Below are 24802 nucleotides of genomic sequence, written 5' to 3'. Positions count from 1 at the left end.
ACGATGAAGAGATCTTGATAGCAGACTCAAGGAAGGAGTCATCTCAAATTTTGAGCACATGAATAAATTACCGATCATAACTTAGGGATAAGACATAAGCTTGTGGATTATTTGATGGCATGCAAGATAGATGTTGGAACAATTTAGAAACACACTTATATCTCATTGGTTGATGGAATGTATGCTTATGTTTGTCACTACTTGCCACTAGATTGTTTAGATATTAGTCTAATCTTGATTCTTATGTTGGTCGCTACTTGTCACTTGAATGTGTAGATATTAGTCTACTCTTTAGAGTCTATATCTTTTTTCTCCTACTTCAAATAGCAAGGTTCAACCAAATAGAAACCTATCATGTGTTTCATTGTTACAAGAGTCAAGAGGAACGTTTTTGTTTTGGAAAAAGAAGTTTTTTATATTGACTTCTCAAAAGATAACATGCAACTTGAAGAGTTTTTTTCATACTTCTCCACATAAGGATCATATATCTAACGTGGTAAAGCCAAAAGCCTATGATCAAATGTAATATATCAAGGGGTATGTGAACTTGCAACCCCTACAAGGGATATTATTTGGCAATGTATCTGATGTGTGGTGAAGATATTAGTCCTTTTGCAGAAGTTCCCTAGTCTCTTTGTGTAGGGAATCCCTTATGAGGTCCTTGAACCTTATCCTAGAGAAATATGCAAGAAGGTAGCTTCTAGATTAGTAGTGACATCATTAAAAAAGAATGAATTTTATGCCACATGATATATGCCTGACCCTTTGTAAGGAGGACTAAATGGCCATATCTCCAAAGTGAGCTTTCCTTTGTTTAACAAGGTTTAGGATGGCACAAGGCTAGGAGATGGAGAAAGTGCTTCCATCTAGTCTCTCTTATAGATTTTACCTAATCCATATTTGTTAAAAGGAGATTGGCATGCTTTGCATGCCAATACGCACATGAAGTTGTCCAACAATATTTGAACAAATTGTAGTCCGCACTTATTCAGCATAAAAAATTAGAAGTTTTTCCCATGGAAAATCATCGAAAACATTTTATGGCTGGCTTCAACCTAACAATTCATGCAAAGGTTTGCATGCATAAACCCAATTCTATGCATGAATGCACTGAGCTTTCCTTATTTGGCGATCACAACAAGAGAAGGCCACCCCCAGATCCAATAATCTTCAATTTATTGCCTACAATGCTTCAAAGTGAAACAATCTACCCAATCATTGGTATATTGAACCTTTTAGGAAGTGATACATGCCCTATGCCCTATGCCCTATGTCCATTGAAACAATCTAGCCAATCATTGGTATACTAATCCTTGTAAAAAATGATCCATGCCCTATGCATGACCTTTGAAGCACATGATAACTAGGAGAATGTAAAATAGGTTCGAAGTTTTCTTGGCTTAGTCAGTTATGAAAGGAGACATATAAAGGACTTTTCTTATATTCCTTCACCTATTATGGAAGGAACTTAAATTTCTTTTACATCAAATGAAATCAAGGGCATAAGATGAAGCCAGATCAAGGGCTTAGATTTTAGGAATCCGACCTAAGAAGAGTAATCTGAGGTTGGGTCAAGATAAAAGACTATCACATAGATATGGGGGACCCTTCAAGATCTTGATACGATATGGAAACTTGGCTTACAAATTAGAACTTCCCAAAGAAATGAAAGTCCACCCTGTATTTCATGTTAGCTTGTTGAAAAAATATATGGCTAACCCTGATCATGTTTAATAGGACTTACATAAGCAATTTTTGATAAATAGGTGAAATAACTTAGGAATAAGGTGATCTGAGAAGTATTGGTAAAGTGGGATCTTTATCCCATTCAAGATGCTACTTGGGAAGATTTTCAAGGTTGGGATGAGGGGTACCTATGGTAGGTGCTCACATTCCTATTGCAAGATGAAATTGTGACTTACGCCTAGGTCGATGAAAGTGTTGCAATTCTGCACCAACCTGTACAGGTGAAATAACTCAGGAATAAGGTGATCTGAGAAGTATTGGTAAAGTGGGATCTTTATCCCATTCAAGATGCTACTTGGGAAGATTTTCAAGGTTGGGATGAGGGGTACCTATGGTAGGTGCTCACATTCCTATTGCAAGATGAAATTGTGACTTACGCCTAGGTCGATGAAAGTGTTGCAATTCTGCACCAACCTGTTCTCCACCTCTAAAAGGCTACCGGCCACCTAAAAGGTTAGGGGCATCCTAGCAGGACCCACAGTTATATCATCCAAGTCATCTATTGATTCCACGGAGGCCTTGTGGATGGACAATTGCCTTTTGCCTCAATTTTGCATTCTTAACCCTGGCCTCTTCTATGGCCTCATGTTTCATTCTTACCACTTCGTCCTTAAGCTCCTTTACCATGTGGATGACCTGAAGTGTTTGCAAGGTGAGGGGGCCATAGTAGTATTTCAGTTTGCTACCATTAAGGTAGCCATCCATCTAAACCCCATCGAGGGTTTCTATCCTACCAACAAGCCTGTTGTGGAGTCATTTCCACTACATGGTAGGAACCCACGCCCCTGTATTCAAGTTCACACTTTGTGTTTTGGACGTTAAATAGGAGTGCTAGGTCTCCCACATTTAGATTGAGGTTATGGTCGAACCCATATTAAACGTTCAGCTAAGGCATTCTCAATGAGTCTTTCTTGAACCGCCATATGCAAGCTGGGAACTACATATTCCATTGGACCTGTGCATAATGCCATCCTTTCCCATGCGGTAGAGTTTGTGATCAATTGATATGGTGCTACATCCTTGATGAGCTTAAGAGCCATGTCCTTCTTGAGGGGTTGGTCGATGGGGAACTGATTGGCCAAGTAGTGGCCTATCTCTACCGCCCATCCTGGAATTATGTCTGTAAGAAAAAAGGGGACATCTGGAAGGTCATCCTTCACTCCAATCAAGGGCTCTCCATTCAAAACCCAGGATAAATGGTCTGCTAAGACGTGGGTCTCTCCCTTTCGCACCACAACTATAAAGTCAAATTTTAGGAGGATTAGCATCCACCTTGTGATGCACCGAGTCATGCATGGCTTATTGACCAAATAAAGCAAGGCCTAGTGGTCTACAAAAAAGACAAACTTGTTCGCCAACAAGTAGTGCCTAAACTTTTTAACCGCATACACCATGGCAAGGCCCTCCCTCTCCATGGTAGCTTGCATCGTTCAATTACTAGCTAGCGAAGTATATGGAGTAATCCAAGTTGAACTCCTCTGACTGTGCTGGCACACACCCTATGGCATGCCTATTACTAATGGTATACCACTCAGGCCGAGAACCCTATGGCATTGTCAACATAGACTCTTTAGATAGCTAGTGGAGTGGTAGAGCTTGCCTATTACTAACCATAATATTATAAATGGTCCCTTTCCCTTTACCACGTCCCCTCTTCTTTAATACCCCCTTCATAAGAGGTCCTCCCTCCCCCCCCCCCCCAAAAAAAATAAAAATAAAAATAAAAATATAAATTGAAACTCCTCTCACCCCCCCCCCCCCTTTATCCCTTAGGTTAATAATCGTGGCCTTGCCCTCTTTCTTTTCTCCACAAATAATTTATAGGAATTTCCTATTTTTCAGCGTCACGGCCCCCTTTCTTTAAATTGAAACTCCTCTCTCCCCCTTCCCTTTATCCTTTAGTTTAATGATGGCATTGCCCTCTTTCTTTTCACCCCCTCTTCCTTTCTCGCACAACTAGTTAATAGGAATTTTCTACTCTATGCAACTCAATATCTACCCTCCTTCAGTAGCTCAACGCTTTGTTGTCATAGCTATGGGCTTTGGACGGCTACCAGGATGAGCGCAGCCTCTGAGCCTATAGACAGCCGAGACGAGAGTGTATCGGTTGCTTTGTCATCCGTCTAGAGTGGGAGCAAGCTAGACTTGGTTAGAGAAACCTTGTTGCCATTCTGTTGTAGGATACGGCTCTCCGGCTGCGTCTACAAAATTGGCCATGCTAAATTCCCAAACATTCAAGAAAGCAGGACTGCAACCAAAAGAAATCATCGTCCAAAGAGTCCAGAGCCATTAGAGCATCACGGATGGTCGTTCAATTGAGGAATTTGAGAAAAAGTTTGAGTTCCAACAGTGCCTTGAAGAACCCATCAACCAGTAGACTTGGTGCTCTCAGGCAGCCACGACCAAAGCTCTGGCTACAGCAAAAAAGAGTAGTAGCCCAAAGGTCAAAGAAGACAAAGCTACTTTGGTGAGGGACACACAATTCAAGGTCTGAAATGAGAACTCAAACATTCATTTGGATGAACAAGGAAGAAGTGTGAATGTCTAAACGGTTAATGCTCCATACAGCCATAGAATTTATAACTTCTGATGGAGCTTCAGATTTGAGTGCTTTAAAAAGGAAAAATATTCAATTTCACAATATTTATCCGATGGCAAGTTAAAAGTTTTCAAAAAGTGTAAGGTGAAGCAATTCCAACATTCTATGCATTTACTTTACATAGGAATAGCTTCAGGCAATCAAGGTGGAGTAAAATGGTATAACTTCATCTAACTTCATCTAGCTAGTCGGGGAGGCATGGAGAGAGATGGGTGGGGAGAAAGAGGAGGGAGGGAGAGGGAGAGAGGGAGAGAGAGAAGGGGGGGGGTGTAGAGATAGGAAGGAAGGGAAGGAGGGAGGGCCATGGGGGTCAGAGGGGAGTGGAGAAAGGAGGGCAAGGAGAGAGATTACATGTAGAATGCGAGAGAGAGAAACTATAGGTAACAAGAAAATGAATCATTATTATATAACCAAAATAAAGTAACATTCAACACATTCCTGAAGTATGATCATTACAGTAGAGGTTTGAGAGCGATCTCCAGCCCAAGCCTCCACAAATTCCCCAAAAAAACCACACTTATGAGGTGGGAGGAGAAGGTCAATCCCCAATCCTCAGTACAGTTCAACGGAAAAACCCATAAAAAAGCCTGCACCTGAAAGATAGATAAGGAGCATGATGCCAAGCCCCAAAGACGTGCATCCCCTTCCAGCGTGACGTGCCATTTTTCCAGCTCTCCTCCAGCGTGAAGTACGCGCACCAGAAATGTGATCCCGAGGGAGCAAACTGTGGATGCTTGAACCGTCTAACCACTTGGAGGGAGAAAACAAGGCTGAAAATGAACTGCACCAGATGTGGAAGAAAACGGTGCACCACCACTAAATGCAACTGGCTTCACAAAATCAGACTGACTGAACCCAGATGAAGCGCTCTCCCAAACCCCAAACCAATGAATTGACAGCAGTGGCAGTGTGCCCTCCAATAATGGCAGCCCAGGGGGGCGATTGGTGCGAAGTAGAGAAGGCTGCTTCACAAAGAACCCCCGACGAGCAGGGCTGGGCAGAAGAGAGGAGGGGAGGATTTGAGACTAAGATTGTAATTTGGATCATTAATCAATCACTTGGCAAAAATATAGACGGAGAGATAGGGCTGACTGTAACAGGAGTTGTACTAAAAAGGCCAGGTATGTCAAATTCGATCAAATGGAAGCTTCTATGTACCAGTAACAGCATAGAAACAAAGTGCCACATACAAGGAAATGCATTTTCTATACTGAAAATTCGATCAAATTTTGTGTGTCAAAGATAGATGAAGGAAAGGATGAATCTCCAGCTTTCTGGAATTCCTAGATGTGAAACACTTCTAAAACCCTCCCATTCTGCTGGGCTACCCTTTAATCGATTGTCGAAGACACTCTGTAAAAAGAGTAAAGATGCGGAAATAATAAGGAAATTCTATTGTGAATGAGACCTAACAATAGACTGGGTCGCTGCATGGTGAAAACGTCTTCGGCTGCTTGGTTGCATGTTTTGAACTTGTCCAAACTAGCCGGCTTTGGCGATCATTACCTTTCCTTACAAAGGACAGTACCTGGAAAAACAAATGCTTGTATTTTAATCCAGACATTGAAGATTAAGGAGCACATGTCACCTGCAATAAAAGTTCACAAATAAGTAACATCAAAAGGGCAGAACCTTCTTAGATCTTTTATCGATTGGAGTCGATGATAAAGTCATCTTCTTTGCTGAAATCTCGCTATTGCAAGAATGTTTGGTATAGTAGGTCCCTGCACTATCAACATGTGGCCATGCAGTAGGTCTTTTGAATTGGTATCTGTCAAAAAAATCAAGTTTCGAATTTCTTTGCCCCTCAATGTCAATTCTGCTTAAGCGATTTACAGTGGGATGCTCAGAGATCTGTTTCCTTTTAAGGTGTGATCTTGTTTCATTAGCAAACTGTACTGGCCATTCCTTATGTAGTTGATGGTCAAGTAAATCTTTCACTTTGACATCCATTGCATTGTTTTGGAAACCTTTAGCATTCAAGTAATTGTGACACAGAGTTGCATCTTCATTAGCCACTATTGAGTGCGAATCATCAAGCTCTTCATCGTCTTGTTGCCTTAACAGGGAAGTACCCTGTTCTTGTAGTACGTCATTGTTTGTTCTGTTTGCTGGATCCAACTCGAGGTAGGAAGGAAGATCATACCAGGGTCTGCTTTCATGGTGTCCGTCCAAAGAGGGTCGAGGATTCTGATTGGTTTCAAAGGGCTTTGCACTATGAAATATTTTGCATGGATTAGGGAAATGTGTGAAATGCTCTCTGTCATTCGTATTTCCCAACTGGGCATCCCTATTCAGAAATAAGTCCATTGTCTTTTTCAACTTAGTTTCATTGCTGCATGAGCTGAAAGAGAACCCATCTATTACAGATGAATCAGGTGGATCCACATCTTTGGAAGCGCTATTCTGAAATGACCATAGTTCATGGGCTACCCCTCTGTTAACATTCTCAGGATAGAGAGGACCAATTGAAGCATGAGGTTCTAAAGAAGTATCATGCAGATGCCACATATCTTCTTTACTTTCATTTTGCTTTCTCTTTTTGCAGACAAACTGATGCTGAGTTCTGTTGGGAGTCTCATGCACTAAGCTTCTCATCTTGGACTGATCTGACTGATGGAGCGGTTCTAAGCATGCAATGCCTGCATTTCTATGACTTCTTCTAAATCTTCCAGTTTGGCATTGCTGCTTGAACAGCACCAAGCTTCTCTCTTCCAAGTTGAAGGATTCAGTGAGGCCAAGTTGTGTCCTGACATTTAAAGACATGAACTCACGAAGTCCAACACCACACGACAATATTGCATGAGCAGTGAGGGGATTGATAGAAGGGAATTCTGTGAGAAATGACTCTGCATACGTTTTGGCCTCTAGCATAGCAGGGAATGAGATTGCTTTCTTTGACCTTCTTATTTCATCTATGCATTTACAAACTATCATATCAGTTGTTGAGGAACTATCTGAGACAAAGCACTGAAGTTGAATTTCGAGCCCAATAGCAGCAGCATGGAGGTAGCCAAATGTTTGAAGAGCCTCTGTTATAAAGTCAAGTGTCCCTTCAAAAACCTTCATCATGGAAAAAAAGAACATAAACCTTCATCATAGTGACAAAACTTCTTAACAGTCATAGCTTGTACAAAGGGGGACTCGATTCTACATTCTCGTAAAATTAATCGCAAGTCAATGAAACATGCAATTTTTAACAATAACAAGCTTCATGAGCTTTTCAAAGGTTTTGTTAGAACTTCAGGTCCCTGGTCCTTTAATTCCTCTCTGCATTCATGTGTGAGTATGTGCATGTGTGTACACATGCATGCAATTGAAGCATGAGTGCACATTTGCATGTCATGGGACCGAAATGTTTGTGTGGGTGTGCTCGATTGTCCATGTCCAGTTGTACGAGCACATCTCATCAAATCCAAGTTGATGATTTGATAGCTATCAAATCATAATTAACATACCCCTTCTTTCTTGGGTGCGATGCATACAGGTGTAATGCCTTTTGTAAGAAATTCAAATAGCAATCACCATCATCTGTTTCACAACATTATAATAACAATATAAGCTTGACAATGACTATTAAGAGATTCTGTGTTGCTCTTTTATGTGAAGCTGAAGTGATATGATTACCAATTCCTCCCAAAAGGCAATGAACAAAGAGGGGTCAATCCATCTGAACCTGGGCATTTACTCTTATATAGGACAAGTAATGCAATCCTGACTTCCAATTGGTGAAAGATGCAGCAAGTGAGATCTTCATATCTTGTTTTGCCAACAAGGGGACTAATTGCAATACGCTCAATCTAGCACTGCCTCTATCAGTCATGTCAGGTTCTGCAGTGAGGAGGGGAGCATAGTAATCTAAGGCAATATGCATGACAATATCAGGATCTGACTGAAAAATCCCGTCAAGGTCAACTGCTCCCTGCTCGCTTCTCGCTGACCTTCCTTCCCCTGGCCTTAGCTTCTTCCTCAGCTGCCTCTCCCCCACATCTTTGCCTTTGTTCTCCTTTTCCTCCCCCCTCTTTAATTCGCCTTTTTTCCCTCTTCCTTGCCTCACCATAGCGTCATTGCAGGCCCGCCCCAAGTTGGAGAGTTTGTTTGAGTTGCTGCTGCTGTCTGGAGTTCTGGAGCAGCCCTTCTAGCTGCTCCTCAATTCGCGGGTGCCTCGTGGACAGGCGCTTGCAGGTCGCGCAAGCACCTGGTTGCTATTCGAGCAGCCGGGAGTTTTCTCAGTGCTCCTTTGAGCCTGCATTCCTTCTGGTTACAGATCCTGTTGGTGCATTTCTTCACTGTTGGTCTGCTATGTAGCACTCAACAGTTCCGCGTGTCACTTCAGGATGGCCTTTTGCAGACTTAGCTGTGTGCATTACTTCTCTGGCACTTCAGAAGTTTCAAGGGTCCATTGGCGGTTTTCTTGAGCTGTTCTTTCCGTCAGGAACAACCCCATAGCTAGTGCTCCTTTTTTGGCTGGCTGTGGGCTTTCTCTTTAGTGCTTTGGGAAGAGGTTTCCGAAGGCCTGAGGCTTCCTACCTTTGTCGTGAGTCTTTTGTACTTTGCTGGCTTTCTCCAGCCAGCTTTTAGTGAGGATTCTGGTCCTCTTTTTCCCTCTTTTCACCCCCCTTTGTTTTCCTCTCCTGGCAGTGCAGCATTTGTGCTTGTTTCTTTTGGGGATCGAACCTTGGTGGCTGACCCTTGATCTGGCAAGAGGGCTCTCATGGCAGCACCCTCTACACCCCCAACCGTCGCGGACGCGCGCCTGCATCATAGCGTAGCCCAAGGCCTACAGCAGATCCCAGGCTTCACAACGCCACCTGGTGGTATGGGACACCAAGCTGGTTAGGATTTGGTTGGGAGTTTGTGCCAGTAGCTTAGCTCGTGGCTCGGAGGGGACATCTCCTAATTCGGGATCGCATCCTGTAGATGTCATGGTTGGGTGGTGAGCAGCCTGCTCAGTGTCCTCACGTTTGGTGTGTTCTTGTGTTTGAATGCAGATTAAAGGTTTCAGGAGTGCTGGGGTCGTGTCATCAAGGTAGATCTCCTCTTGAAGGGATTCTAGACTCTCTCAACCAACCTGAGCCGGGGAACTCGATCACCTGTCACAATCGAAGCTGTTGTCTCTAGTGGAGATTCCAACATTGTGCCAAAAGCGCGTCCAATGGAAGGAAGGATGGCCCTATACTTCCTTGGGAGCCGAGAGAAGCGAAGTGTCACTGGGAAGCATGGTATGTGATAAGTTGTGTCCATGTCCTCAAAAGTGAAACCATGGTATTGGGGAAAAAGATACACCCAAGGAAAATAGAGCTTTGCTCCACAAGGTGTCACCATAATAGAAGGAGCTTTGATGTCCATATCAGTTGCATCTCTTTATTAATCTCGTGAGGTTTTTCTAACAAGATCTTGTTGCTTCCTTTACTATTAAGTTTACTCATCATGTGGTGGCTTCTTGTATGGGATGCTACATGTATGAAATGACCATACACAAGCTTGATACACACAGATATGTTGGTAGACTTGAGACTGTTGGTTCATCTAATACTTCTGTCCATGCCGATGACACTATTGGCACCACAGATAGCATAATATATCAGGTAGACATCCGGGACTAGATGTTACTATGGTTTTGCGGGCCGGGCATAGCAGTGTGTGTCGTAGTAGTATTTCATGTTCCCTAAACTGTGTGCAGTGTTCAGAAAGACAGCGTATACAAGAGAGCTCAATTGGAGAAGAAAAATCCTCTCCCGTAGATGGTGACCTCTTGGATGTTGTCCCCCTCTTGTGCTAAGCTTGCCTACAACCAATCCTGTATCTAACTCCTCGAGGGCATGAGCCCAACAATTCTGCCCACTACTGCTTTGTCCTAGAGGGGCTGAACTGCAATCTTACCTTTTAGCTTGTCTGCTAGAGAAAGAAGAACCTTAACAATCCAGGATCAGACCTAGCACCTGGGAACGAGACTTGCTCCCATCGGCTCTCTGAGAACTGAACCTCTGGGCCCCTTATATAGATTTGGGCCCCATGCGCCAAAAATAGCGAAGACCTCTAACTGGTTCGTACCCTTGCCACTCAACCCGAGAATCAAGCTTGCCTAGCTCTAAGCCTCCCCAGGCTACCCGAGCTAGTCTTGTGTACCCACTACACGTCGGATACCAATCCGTGCACATGACATACTTCCCCTCCTTCAAGAACTCACTCCTGAGTTCGCTAAAAAACCCAGGAATGTCCTCTGGAGGTTCTGTAAGGTCTCCCATGTTGCACCCTCCTCAACACGATCCTTCCACTTGATCTTGTATTCCGTGATAGTTCTATTACGAATCTGTCTTTCATGAAATTCAATAATACTCTCAGGTTCGTGTGGAATAAAAGTCAAATCTGTAACTTCTATTATTTCTTGAGGAGAAACAAGTTGATCATCCACACCCAGTAACTCTTTCAGTCTACTGACATGAAATATTGGATGTACTTTAACATCAGGAGGCAATTCTAGTCTATATGCAACTGGTCCAATTCTTTTAATAACCTTGAACGGACCATAGTATCTGGGGGATAACTTCGGAACCAAACTAGTACTTAGGCTCTTGGATTTCTTCGGAATACGCAAATATACCATCGTTCCTTCAGAGAACTCTCTAGGTGAACGATGTCTATTAGCATAAAATCTGTCCCGATCTTGGGCACTTTTAATAGACTCCTTGGCAAACTGCAGCATTTCTTGCATGTCTTGCAAGAATGTCTTTGAAGCATTATTTTGGATTCCCTTTAACCCAACCATAACTGGTGACTTAGGTTGAAACCCGTACATAAGCATAAAAGGACTGTAACCAATACTCGAATGCTTTGCACTGTTATAAGCAAATTCTATCATAGGTAGATAATCTTCCCATGAAGACTGTCTCTTAGAAACATATGCCCGAAGCATATCTTCAACCAATTGGTTGACCTTCTCTATACTGCCATCGGATTGTGCATGATCTGAGAAACTCATATTTAGAGTAGTTTCCAACTTCTCAAAAACAAGTGCCCAGAAGTTACTTGTAAACTTTGAGTCCCTGTCGCTGACTATGTCAAAGGGCAAACCATACAACTTAAACAAGTGGTCCACAAACTCGTGAGCCAATTGAACAGCTGAGATGGTTGTTCTAGTAGGTAAGAATCTAGCTATTTTTGTCAGACGGTCCACTATGACCCAAATGGAGTCATGACCCTTGTGTGTTCTAGGCAAACCCGTAATAAAATCCATGGAAATACTTTCCCATTTATTACCTGGGATTTGCAATGGCTGTAATAAACCCGTGCTTCTAAGGCGTTCTGCCTTAGTAACCTGACAAACCCGGCAACCTACTACATAGTTTTCAATAAATGCACGCATCTTAAGCCAATAAAAGGTATGCTTCACAAGAGATAGAGTCCAATGTATACCTAGATGTCCAGCACTAGGAGCATCATGACACTCCCAGAGAATCTTGGATTGAAGATCCGAAACATCTGACACACATATCTTTCCATTCCGGAATAGCAAGCCGTTCTTAATCATCCATTGACCTCCCGCTACCTGTACCGTAGGTGGCACAATCCTTGAGTCCTGGTCAACCATGGAGCTTCCATCTTGGACTTTTTGCCAATAAGAACTGAAATGACTATCAGTTCCACAAAACCCTCCAAGGATTGAAATAGGTCTGAGGATATTTTCGTAAATGACATAGCGTTTATAAACTTGACTTGACTTAAGGCATCCGCCACACTATTCAACGAACCCTTTCGATAACATATTTCAAAATCAAAATCTTGCATTAACTCTGCCCATCTAGCCTTCCGTCCCCTTAATTCGGACCCATCACACACATACTTAATTGACTAGTGATCGGTCAATACAAGAAACTTCGAACCATACAAGTAGTGTCGCCAAACCTTCAGAGCATACACAACCGCATAGAGTTCTTTTTCTAGTGTGGGCCAACAATATTGGGTGTCGTTTAGCTTCTTACTCTCAAAAGCTACAGGTCTGCCCTCTTGGAATAAAGCTGCCCCAATCGCAAAATCACTCGCATCGGCGTCTAAAACATAAGGCCGGGTAGGATCGGGTAATGCAAGAACGGGAGCTTCCTTGATAGTTATCTTCAAGGTTTCAAAAGCCTTGTTCAACGCATCATTCCAAAAGATTGGCTAGGTAGACCTACGTCCACGACCTTTCAATATGTTTGTTAGGGGTGCCGTGATGTGTGAATAATCACGTACAGACTTCCGTAGAAAAACTGTGAATCCTAGGAAAGAACGAAGTTGTTTCAGAGTCTGAGGGATAGGCCATTCTAAAAACTTCTAGATACGATCCAGATCAAAACGATCCAGATCAATGCTAATACCTTCAGAAGAAATCTTGTGTCCTAAGTAAATGATCTCCTTCATAAAGAAGTCACATATACTCATCTTGGCATAGAGCTTATGTTGTCTTAGAATAACTAAGACAATCCGGAGGTGTCCTATGTGATCCTCTAGCGTTCGGCTATATACCAAGATGTCATCTAAGAACACGACAACAAATTTGCCCAGAAAATCTCGGAACAAATCATTCATCATTTGCTGGAAGGTAGCAGGAGCATTGGTCAAACCAAAAGGTAATACGAGAAACTCGTAGTGGCCATATCTAGTTCGGAATGTGGTTCTATCTATGTGTTTAGCATAGACACGGATTTAGTGATAACCCGTACGCAAATCAATCTTAGTGAAATACTTCACTCCGACCAAACGGTCTATCAAATCATCGGAACGAGAAAGAGAGTATCGATTCTTAATTGTCACTTTATTCAATCGTTTATAATCTATACACATTCTCCATGAATTATCTTTCTTCTTTCTTAAGAGGACAGGTGCTCCCTAAGGTGATTTACTTGGGCGAATATAGCCCATATTCAGATAATCTTGTAGTTGTGAAGCTAACTCATCCTCCTCAAGCTGGCTCATCCTATAAGGTGGAACACTAATAGGTTGAGCCTCAGGTACTAAATCTATGCAATGATCTACTACCCGTTTTGGAGGTAAACCTTCCGGCAGTTGAGCAGGGAATACATCCATAAAATCATCCAACAACGTTCTCAATTCACGGTGTTCAAACACGCTTAAATAATTTTTGTTATTAACAGAGACAACAAATGAAGAAAGCGGAATCAAAACACACTGATACACATCATAATGAGAAGTGTTTATTATATTCCGAAGCTGCATCGCAGATACAATAGGTCCCTGAGAAGAGGGAATATTATCACACTGAATACAAAATAGGATGTCCTTACCCAAAAAAGAAAGGGTATGCTCTTTCCATCCAATCCGAATATCATGGGTTTTAAACCACTCAATTCTGATTAACAAGTCCACATGTTCCAAGTGCATGCAATAGCACGTAAGAGCAGCTGTGTAGTCTTGAATCCGGATAGAAAGTGCTTTAATCTTGCGATCCCAAAACTGCTTCTCAGCTAGAAGCTGCACCTCGTAGGTGTGATTGCTAGGTATCGTGGGGACAGCCCCATGTTCTGCACAAGTTTGTAATTAACAAAGTTGTGAGAGCTGCCTGGGTCAAAGAGAATGTGAACTCTTTGGTCCCTAACTTCTCCATAAACTCAGAAAAGATCATGGGAACCAAATAACGAATAATTAAAAGTGCAATTACAAGAAAGTGGGCAGGTAATGACATTTACAGAATTACCTGTCATCGAAACTTGATTAGCTCCCTTAGCTTTGGTACCTGGACCCGCATGGCGCTTCGGTCTCGGTGCTTGCATCTGGTTCTTGTGCTTAGGACAATCATTCCTAGGGTAGCCCTGCTCCTCGCATATGAAGCAACGTCCTTTCTTTAACTTCAATGTACGAAGGAAACGGGCACAACCATTCTTCGCCTGAGTCGAATGTTTCTTGGAGGCGTTGTCTATAGACTTCGACTCCCCGGTACTAGTGGTAGACTGGAAGAACTTCCTCTTGTTCTTCCCACCCATGTCAACAACTGTGGTTCCCTTTGCATTGGCCATGGTATCATCATAGATGCGCGCGTAATTCATGGCCTCTTGCAAAGTGGTACACTTGTTATTCTTGATCTGTAACTTGTACGAGTCAGGCAAACCATCCACAAAGAAACCTAACAAGGTCACTGGATCCATCTTTGTAGCTCTGGTCTGCAAATCCCGAAACCTCTAAAGATAAACCTTAAAAGCTTGGATATATCGAGAGCTTTGAGCTTGCCTACAATATCGTAATCTTCCGCCTTCTTCAGAAACTCTTTCTTGAAGACCCCTTCGAATTCTATCCATGTTGCAAGCTTGAGTCAAAGTTCCTTCCACCACAATAAAGCCTTTCCTGACATAAACCTTGTTGCAAGCTGTATTTTCTTGTCATCTGGGTAAAGGTGAAACTGGAAGTGTACTTGCCACTTGTGCAACCAAGTGTCAACAACCTCCTTGGTACGAGACTTCTGATCTTCGGGAAAAGGATCTGGAGTGATGTTCAGACCTAACACTGAGGCCATGGCATCCACATGTGTGAGTGCCTAAACAGTTTTAGTCAAAAGTGTTATTGTAGTCTGAATCCCTTGGAGTTGCTATGTCAACCCTGTTTGATTAGTGTTAACCTGCTCAAACTTTTCATCAAGAGCAGTGGTGAATTCACTGAAGGCTGTCTTCGTAATCATATCATCGTAGAAACCCTGGTCATCCTCCGCATGGTAGTTCATATCCTGGTCTCCCATCGCAAGCTCGGGGTCTATAGAATCAGCCATAACTTAATCGGATCTGATGAAGAAAGTAGGCTGAGAGAAGAGAAAAAATAGGTGGTCTCAAAACTGGGAGGCTGGAACAGAGAGAAAAGATGACGAAATAGAGGGGATGAGAGAAAGAGAGCTGGCTGGATGAAAGGAGAAGGGGCTGGCGGAGGCTGTCAAGAGCTCCTTGCTGTCCCGTATGGAGGTCTGCAGCAGGCAGAACCAGAGGGGGAAATCGAAAAGGGGATGTGGAGGGGTAGAGGCTTGCGCACAAATCTGCCCGTAGGGGAGGAGCTGCTACTGCGATAGGCTCTAGAGTAGGGGAGCAATGCTTTTAGAGGGCTCAGCCTCTAAGAAAGCTCCCCTCTCCTAACTTGGAGGGGTAGTGCTTTTTTAAGCATCTAGGCCCCCCCGAATTCATGCAGCCTTGCCTGTGGCCTGCTCCAACCTATGGCGCACCCCTGGACTCCCTCCTTGGATGCAAACTGCGCTAGCCCTTGACGCCCTCATGGTCACTGCTCAGCCCGCCGTACCTGGGTTCAACGAAGGCTCCCCCCTCAGCCCATCGCTTCTCTCCTACCAACGCTTCTCTCTTGCAATCACACTCCCCTGCAATCGCTCTTCTGCCCCTCCAAGTTACTCCTAACTCTATCTCTCACCTAGAGCCTCAGTTCAACGTCAAATTCACTCACTCTCTGCCTTCTTCTACCTTCTTTCCCTAATCTAAAACCACTTCCCTTAACCGATGAACCAATCAAGCACTTGCAGAGTAATGAACATGAATTTCGAAATTAGGGCATACCTAGAGAAAAAATCATCCAAATTTCTCGCAACAGAAGTTCCTACCTCAGGAGTTGGCTCTGATGCCAACTGACACGACCCCAACACTCCTGAAACCTCTGATCTCTGCAAGCAAACACAAGAACACACCAAACGTGAGGAAACTGAGCAGGCTACTCACCACCCAACCATGACATCTACGGGATGCGATCCCAAATCAGGAGATGTCCCCTCCGAGCCACAAGTTGAGCTACTTGCACGAACTCCCAACCAGATCCTAACCAGCCTAGTGTCCCATACCACCAGGTGGTGCTGTGAAGCTTGGGATCTGCTGCTGGGCCTTGAGCTACGCTATGATGCAGGCACGCGTCTGCGACTCAATCCAGGATCAGACCTAGCACTTGGGAACGAGACTTGCTCCCATTGGCTCTCTGAGAACTGAACCTCTAGGCCCCTTATATAGACTTGGGCCCCATGCGCCAAAAATAGCGAAGACCTCTAACTGGTTTGTACCCTTGCCACTCAATCCAAGAATCAAGCTTGGTTAGCTCTAAGCCTCCCCATGCTACTTGAGCTAGTCTTGTGTACCCAATACACGTCGGATACCAATCCATGCACATGACACTTGAGACCCTTGACGGATGAGAGATCCACTAGAGGGTTAAGGTCTCTTGGTTACTAGGACATTGCCTCCAATGTAGACAGATGGGCCACCTGGCATGTGCTTGCCCTAGAAGACAGAGACAGACCCCTCCCCCGCCCAGGCTCGTCACAGGCAGTAGAGGGAGCCTCAAGCAATAGGGCTCTTTGTCCTTGCAAGCAGCAATAGTAGGAGTCCTGGACCCCTTGGGTGGAGCCTTCCGAGGGAAATTGGACTAGAGTAGAGAAGAAGAATCCAAGTCAGAAGGCTGCGAAGAACCGGAGGTGGCACACTAGACTTAGAGAGAGAGCAAGAGCAGAGCAAGAGTCAACTTCCAAGTTTGAAGGAGAGTAGTTGGAGGATGCTCCTCAAGCCGACCCTAGGCCCCGGGGCATGAGACTTTCCTTGATCTTCCTATAGATCCCCCGGAGCTAGTGGCCTAGCATATTCAAGCTTCTGCACAGCAGTAGGATGCAGGAGAGCCAGCCACTGTATCCCCAACCATCCCTCTGTCTCACGATTGCCGCCGCCGCCGCAGGCGCTGATACTCCATCAGTTGTAGTGGACTGTGGTAGGATGGACAGTGAACTTCCTCTTGATACAAGAGCATATGTTTTCAGCATCAGATATCAATCGTGGCCGCCGCCTTCTCCCAGGGAGAGGCCCTGAGGCATAGTCTCCCCCAATTGGCAGAGTGGTGGGGTATCTATCTATGCCTCCCACGTGGTTTCCCCGAAGGTATATGACCAAGGCAAGCTCATCACCGAGAGAGCAGAATGGTTGGGTCTTCAGATAGGGATTCCAAGATAGGCATCTTGAATATATATGCCCCTATTTGTCGCTAGCAACGTCCAACCTTTTGGTACCTCACGGAGTGCCTCCCAGATGTTGACTCTTTGGTTGTTGGACGAGAGTTCCAAGAGAACCAGCAGGGGAAAGTTCCTTTTACTAGTATGCTGGCGGTAGAGCGTCGTGTGTGGGAGCAATTTATCTTCATCAGCAATGGCAGGGACTTGTAGGCGGTATCGGGAGCTTACCTTACGTTTTTTCTTTGGGCAGAGGAGGCACGACAGTTTGCTAGAGCACCTTCCCAAGGTCTATGTGGGAGATTGGGCTATTCATAGAGAGGGTCTATTAGCATCCTGGCAGGCACGACGATGTTCGACCACTCACTACTACCAGTGCTGATTCTTAAGAGCCATGTCACGGGCTTCTAGAGAAGAGTGTTCGCATCCTTGACTCGCTTTCACAGAAGGAGGAGGTGCAACACGTCGCAGCAAAGATCTGGTAGCAACAAGACAAGCCTCCAGAGAGGGGTAGGCAGCTAATGATGATGTCGTCTAGAGAGCGGAGGAGTTTCAAGCCAAGGCTCTCAAGTGGTGATAAACGTTGCAGGCCCAAGAGAGGACACTGAGGCGCAATTTATCTTCCAAGAGCGACTTAGGGAGAAAGACCCAGCGTCACAATGTCTTGCAAGCCGTTATGAGGTGTGTGGCTCGACTTCTAGGCCATGGAGGAACACACAATAGAGTTTTTGTATCATTCTTCCAGGGCACCATGGGTACAGCAGGAAGATAGGCTTACCCAACAATTTTTTAGACAACAGGTCCTAGGTTAGTAGGAACCTAGAACTTGTGTGAATTGCTCCTCAGCTTGAAACAAACACTAATAGAGGTCTATGGTAATCTCAAGAATCTCTAGCGAGTCTGAGTGAATTTGCCCACTCTCATCTCTCAGGGATAGTTGGATAAGTCACCTCCCCATCTGTAAGCCCCCATATGAGGTGTGCATGGAATTCAGGTTAGGGTTGTCACAGAAAACACTTTGGTTGCCATGTGGACAACAAACCTAGAAGTAGGGAGATGTCACATGGGCAGCACCTAGGCTGCCATGTGGGCAGCAAGATTTCAGAGAAAACCATAGAGAAGGGTCTGTCACATGGGCAGAAAACAGGCTGCCAAGTGGGCAACACAATGAAGGACATACCTGGCATGTCAAAGGCTCTCTGGATGACTGGATCAGCATGGATCAGAGGTGAAATGATTGTTGAACACATCACATAAGCGAATAAACCAGCCCCAGGAACACCAGCACGACTAACTAGCCGCTCCACCACATCAGTTGAAGAAACGTGGGCAAAATAAAATACATTGCCCAAAAAGAAAAAGGATGAAATACAATCCGGACCCATTGCAGCTTCAACCCGACGACGAAGTTGAGCGGCAGAAAGAACCCTACCCATAAAGTAGAGACAGACTCCAAACTGCTGAGCCTGTCGAAGACCTGAAACCAGAAGGGCAGAATCCAAAGAGCAAACAAACGGGGAACCTGATGAAGGAACATCTGTGACAGAGGCTGAGCATAACTGACGCAGAAGATCCAGCTGCAGGGAAGAAGAAGGGCCATCTGCGAGATCAAGCTTTGCCGATTTGAAAGAGGATGAAGAAGGCAAAGCACCGCGCTTCTGGCATATCATGAAAAGATAGCCTCAACCATAACGGTGCATGATCTGAATGCAGAAAGGCATAGTCAACCCACATTTTGCATGTAAAATCATCATTTTGTTGTGGAGCTACACTATACCAACGATCCAGACGAGCCTGATAAGAAGAAAGGGTATTATGTTGATGTTATGCTCTAGCCGAGATAGCATGACCTCGGATAGATCGGTGGGCATTTTCTCTTAGATGACCAACTTTTGTAATAATTAATGTGCGTAATTAAATGGTCAAGAGAAGTAACTGCCAAGGTCCTAGGTGAGGGCGTAATGGCATTGACTAGATAGTTCTAATAGGGCTAGGGCCTAGGTGCATCTAATATGTAAATTGCCAAGGGGCAATTGTTTTAAAAGAAAACTCCAAGAGAGGGGTGAAAAAGGATGCATCTAAGTAAGGGCCTAAAATGTGACATGTGGCCAGGAACTATCTAGGGAGATTGGGGTCTCAAGGATAAGGATGAGGAATAATCAAGAAGAAATACGTAATGAGACGAATCCTATCTGAGAGTCTGGCTGGGTGGATAATCTAATTGCCATCGCCCGTGACTGAACAAGAAGGAATGAATGATTACTTGGGGTTTTAGGAACGGACAAGAGGTGAGTTTGATATTTGGTATCAGAGCGCAGGCTTGGAATTAGGGAAGGGATGAACACTGGTTTACGTAGCTATCAGAGAGCGCAAGAAAGAAAAGGATCGTCGAGATGCCGGGGTGCTGTGATGACGAACGGCAGGAGTCGATGATAGAAGACGTCCCGTAAAGCAACAGCTCCGCTCTACGTAAGATTGGCGTCGGTGGAGGTCCAGCGCTGCCGACGTGGTTTGTGAGGGGCCTGCGAGAGGACTTGGGTCCCTGCAACGACGTGACGGGCCTACAATTGGTGGAGCGCAGGGGAACACGGGCGGCCGTCTGGTCACGCTGTCCAGCGCGTTGACATGTGGATGGGCTTACACAAGTGATTCGACGAGGAGCGCAAAAAAATTGAATGGAACATGAAGCGTAGACTGGTCGTGAACGAACCGTGACGACGGTCGATAGGCAGGAAGCAGAATTGCGGCAGGTTTTAACGTGGTACGTAAGCTGGGTGACGCACAAGACCTCCACCCGACGGGCTGACCTGACGGAATACGAAATAAGGATCGATTCCTTTGGTAGATCGACGTACGCAAGAGGCTCGTGAACGGGAAGGCCTGCAACGTCATTGGTGATGACTGGTATATCTCCAAGGAGCAGCAGCAGCTCGTGAACGGTGTGCAGGAGCGAATTGCTCGGGCTGCAAGCTGTGGGATTCGAAAAGCCCAGGGAGCAATTTTTCCGTTCGCTTCAGTTTATCGTTTTTCGCAGAGTGAAAATTTTAAAAAAAAAAAAAAAAAAAAAACCAGAAAAAGGAGGCAGTATATATTTTCCTTTATATTTTTATTTTTTTTTTTTTTTAAAAAAATCCCTTCCAACAAAATGGAACCAGAAGGGCAGAGTTCAAGGGTGAATCCTAGTGAGTCTAGAGCTCAATCTACACAACAGATGTCACATCACGCAGCACCTACATTGATTGGTAGGATTTCAATATTAGAGGATGCTTTACAGCAGATTATGAACCAGCAGCTTCAGGTGAATGCTGGTCAAAATGAGATTAGGGAGATGGTGCAAGCCTTGTCGGCTAGACCGTCTAGGATTGACAAGGGCAAAGCTCCAGCAGAGCCAGAGCCCAGTGTACATTCCTTAGAGCGCGCTAGGGTCAAAGTGCCCAATATTGCTAATTATAGACCGGAGAAGTACGCTGGTCGGATGACCAAGCGCAGCTCTGATGTGATCGAGGTTTGGTTGCACAAGTGGGAAGAAGCCTTCGCCATTTGTGAGATTAAATCCGATCTAAAGAAAATCCGCGAGGCCACACACCTGTTTATTGAGGCAGCGGATAGATGGTGGATAAAGCAACAGAAGGATCAAGTTGCTCCAACCACCTGGGAAGGGTTCAAACTTGAATTCAAGAAACACTTTCTCCCACCTGATGAAGAATCCCGAGCTTGGGATGCTTATAGAAATCTTCGTCAGAGGAGCTTGTCAGTGGCAGAGTACACTGACAAATTTAGGGAATGTGTTATGAAAATAACAGACCCTCTCCCTATGTCGGTTCAGTTAAAAGACTATATCTATGGACTGAACGACAAGATAAAAATGGAAGTTCGGGCTAAATATGTGACTACATTAGATGAATCTATAGCAGTAGCCCTGAACTATGAGGATGCCAGAGGTAGGTCTGGTGGATTTGTGCAGGCAGGGACTCAGTATGAGCACCCGAGGAAAGGGGGATTTCAGAGGAAATGGGTTTCAAAGACAAGTGTCTCGCAGCCAAGTGGCCAAACCAAGCAGGTGAAGCCGGTTGAGGGACCAACAAAAACAAGTACCACCGTTGGGGTGAAAAGGAAAATAACTCCAATGGCAGCCCGGGCTTGGTCAAAGTCCTCGTTGACCCCTGAACAAAAAGAGAAAGCTAGGAAAGAAGGATTGTGCTTCGGCTGCCTTCAGCGACATCAGTGGAAGGATTGTCCACTGAACAAAGATCGTCGCACGGCTAATATGATAATATCTGAATGCGACGTAGAAATGCAGGAGAGTCCCAGTGCGGAACATATGCAGATGCAACTGGCGGGACCTTCTCAGAGGTTAGTACCTTGTTTGTTATGTGTATCTGTTGCTAAGTTAGTGACGAGTGCACCTGATAACATCCTATCTAAGCCCGCAGCAACGGGGTATACAGCCTTCAATGATACGGAGTTAATTAAAATGAAAGGGCAAGTAGCCGGTCATGATGTCATTGTGTTGTTTGACTCAGCGTCAACTCACAATGTGATTAACTCCAAGCTCGTGAAGAGGCTGAAATTAAAGACAAGTCCATCTGACTATGCGTATACAGTCAGGATGGCAGACGGAAGTTCAACTGAAGTATGGGACCAGAGGGTTACCCAGTTGGAGCTTCGGATTCAGGACTATACTGAGAAGCTTGATTTTGAAATGACCAAGCTTGCTCATGCGGATATAGCCCTGGGAATGGCGTGGCATTCTAGTAAGAATCCAGCCATTGATTGGAAAAAGCACGTATATCAATTCAAGATGAATGATGTGCTTTATGTCTTGCGAGGTGAAAAAGATATACCTCAGGGACCGTTGGTTTCCGTGATGGAAATCAGAAAGGCTCAAGTAGAGTTTTTGTACCTTTGCACCGCATCGGTAGAGCCGGTGGATGAGTCTTCGGCTAGCACTGATGTTACGCAAAGTGGTGAGATGGCCAAGCTGGCTAATCTTATAACAGAGGAGTTCTCTGAATGCTTTAGGGATGAACTACCCTATGGGTTACCTCCAGAGCGGAATGTTCAGCATAAGATAGAACTGATCCCGGGGGCAGAGCCTGTAAATAGACCTCCCTATAGAATGAGTTTTACTGAAGAAGCAGAGGTGCGTAGGCAACTGGAAGAATACCTCAAGTTGGGGCAGATTCAACCAAGTTTCTCACCTTTTGCTTCACCAGTGATATTAAAGAGGAAAAAGGATGATACGTTTCGCCTCTGTATAGATTACAGAGCATTGAATAATATCACTGTTAAGCACAGGTATCCGATGGCTCGGATTGATGATTTGCTAGATGCATTACATGGAGCCGTGATTTTCAGCAAGATAGATCTTAAGTGCGGCTATCATCAGATCCGGATTAGAGCCGAGGATGTGCATAAAACCGCTTTTAGAAGCAGGTTTGGTCATTATGAGTTTTTGGTAATGCCCTTTGGACTTACCAATGCTCCAGCGACCTTCGTCATGCTTATGAACGATTTACTACGTCCGTATATTGGAAAGTTCGTAGTACATTTTATTGACGATATCTTGATATTCAGTAAAAGTATTACTGAGCATCGTGAACACTTAAGGATAGTGTTCAGTACTTTGAGGAAAGCCAGTCTTTATGTGAATAAAAAGAAAACTATACTGTGTATGGTTAGGCTTGAGTATTTAGGGTTTATAATTACTCCACAGGGGGTAGAAATGGATCCGAAGAAAGTGGCTGCGATACTAACTTCGCCAATCCCTCAGAGTCTGACCGCGTTGCGATCATTCTTGGGATTTGTCCAGTTTTATAGAAGGCATATCAAAGGATATTCCGGAATAGTATCGCCATTGACTGATCTGACCTCAGATAAAGTACCTTTTGTTTGGGGACAGAATCAACAGGAAAGTTTTAACACCATAAAACAAGCTGTGGTCTCAGGACCGGTGTTAAAAATAGTTGATCCCCAGAAACCGTTGTTCCTAGAAACCGATGCAAGTGGCATTGTGGTAGGAGCAGTCCTCCTTCAAGAGGAAAGGCCAGTAGCCTTTGAAAGCAAGAAGCTTTCTCCCTCTCAAAGGAATTGGCCAACTCATGAATTGGAGTTGTATGCTGTTATCCATGCTTTGAAAACATGGAGGCATTATCTGTATGGTTCAGAGTTTTATGTAGATGTGGATCATGATACTCTGAAACATTTCTGTAAACAGCCTGACTTGAGGGGCCGCCAAGCTAGGTGGGCAGAGCTCATGCAGGAGTTTAATCTAACGATTCGGTACCGAAGAGGAAAAGACAATAAGGTAGCTGATGCGTTGTCTCGCATTATGCACAACCTGAGTTTCACGGTATTAGAGAGTGCTCTAATGACCGAGATCAGAGAAACTCAAAAGGTGGACGAGTTTGTCCAGAGCTTATGGCCTAAGGCTCATGTGTTAAAACCCGGGGAAAATGAAAAGGATGACCTGGCATCCAGAAAAGGCCAAACTTATGCAAGATATACCATAAGGGATGGTATGCTAGTTAGAAATGGCAAGGTTGTAGTACCTGGTCAGAATGATCTCAGGCAGAGAGTCATTCGACAATGCCATGATAGCCCGTGTGCGGGACATCCAGGTGTCGAGAAGACATATGATCTCGTGAAGCGAGATTTCTTTTGGCCAAAGATGAAAAAGCATATTCATGAATATGTGACACGGTGTTTCTCGTGTCAGGTAAGTAAGGCCGAGCGGGTGAAGCCACCCGGACTTTTACAGCCCTTGGAAATACCACTAAGTAAGTGGGAGAGCATTTCCATGGACTTCATTGTAGGGTTACCTGCAACACAAGGAGGGTATAATTCTATCCTTGTGGTGGTTGATCGTCTAACCAAGATGGCTCACTTCATTCCGACTAGAGAGTCTATTAGTGCCCCGCAAGTAGCGGATTTATTTATTAGACATATATTTCGTCTGCATGGATTGCCTAGATCCATAGTGTCAGACAGAGATGTCAGGTTTACCGGTCATTTTTGGACAGCGGTATTTGAGACACTAAGGACTAAGTTGGGAATGAGTAGTGGGGATCATCCTGAGACGGATGGTCAGACGGAGAGAGTCAACCAGATTTTAGAGGATATGCTGAGAGCATATGTGTCATTGAGGCAACATACATGGGACAAGTGGTTGCCATTGTTGGAGTTTGCCTACAATGATAGAAAACATTCATCTACTGGGTTCAGTCCGTTTGAACTGAACTATGGTTATAGGCCAGCCAATCCGACTATAGTTGGAGTACCTCAGAAAGTGCCTAGTGCCGCGAACTTTGTAGTTCAGATGCGGGAGATGCTAGCACTTGCGAGAGCTAATATCCGTCAGGCTATGGATAGAGCCAAGGTGTATGCGGATGAAAATCGGTCTATAAGAGTATTTGAAGAAGGAGAAAAAGTTTTTCTCAGAATTCCTTCGCACTCGAAGTCGTTGACTTCAGGAGAGTGTGCTAAGTTATCAC

At 44.5% G+C, this 24802-nt stretch overlaps 1 protein-coding gene across 2 annotated transcripts in view; it reads right to left on the bottom strand.

Annotated features, from left to right (window-relative positions):
* Nucleotides 1-4788: 4788 nt before the first annotated feature.
* Nucleotides 4789-24802, bottom strand: part of SHOC1 (shortage in chiasmata 1) — a 68480-nt gene continuing 48466 nt past the window's right edge. For both annotated transcript variants that reach the window (XM_087383679.1, XM_087383680.1), the window contains exons 7-8: nt 5978-7408; nt 4789-5873 (exon numbers count right to left, since the gene is read on the bottom strand). In XM_087383679.1, coding sequence (XP_087239805.1) covers nt 5754-5873; nt 5978-7408 — 1551 coding nt within the window. In that variant the 3' untranslated portion in view covers nt 4789-5753. The remainder of the gene's footprint in view (nt 5874-5977; nt 7409-24802) is intronic.

The sequence above is a fragment of the Dipteris shenzhenensis genome, chromosome 13 (assembly GCF_047967505.1).
Source record: "Dipteris shenzhenensis isolate YYH24624 ecotype China chromosome 13, Dip_SZ_1.0, whole genome shotgun sequence".
NCBI classification, from domain to species: Eukaryota; Viridiplantae; Streptophyta; class Polypodiopsida; order Gleicheniales; family Dipteridaceae; genus Dipteris; species Dipteris shenzhenensis.
This window is presented reverse-complemented; position numbering and strand designations above follow the sequence as displayed.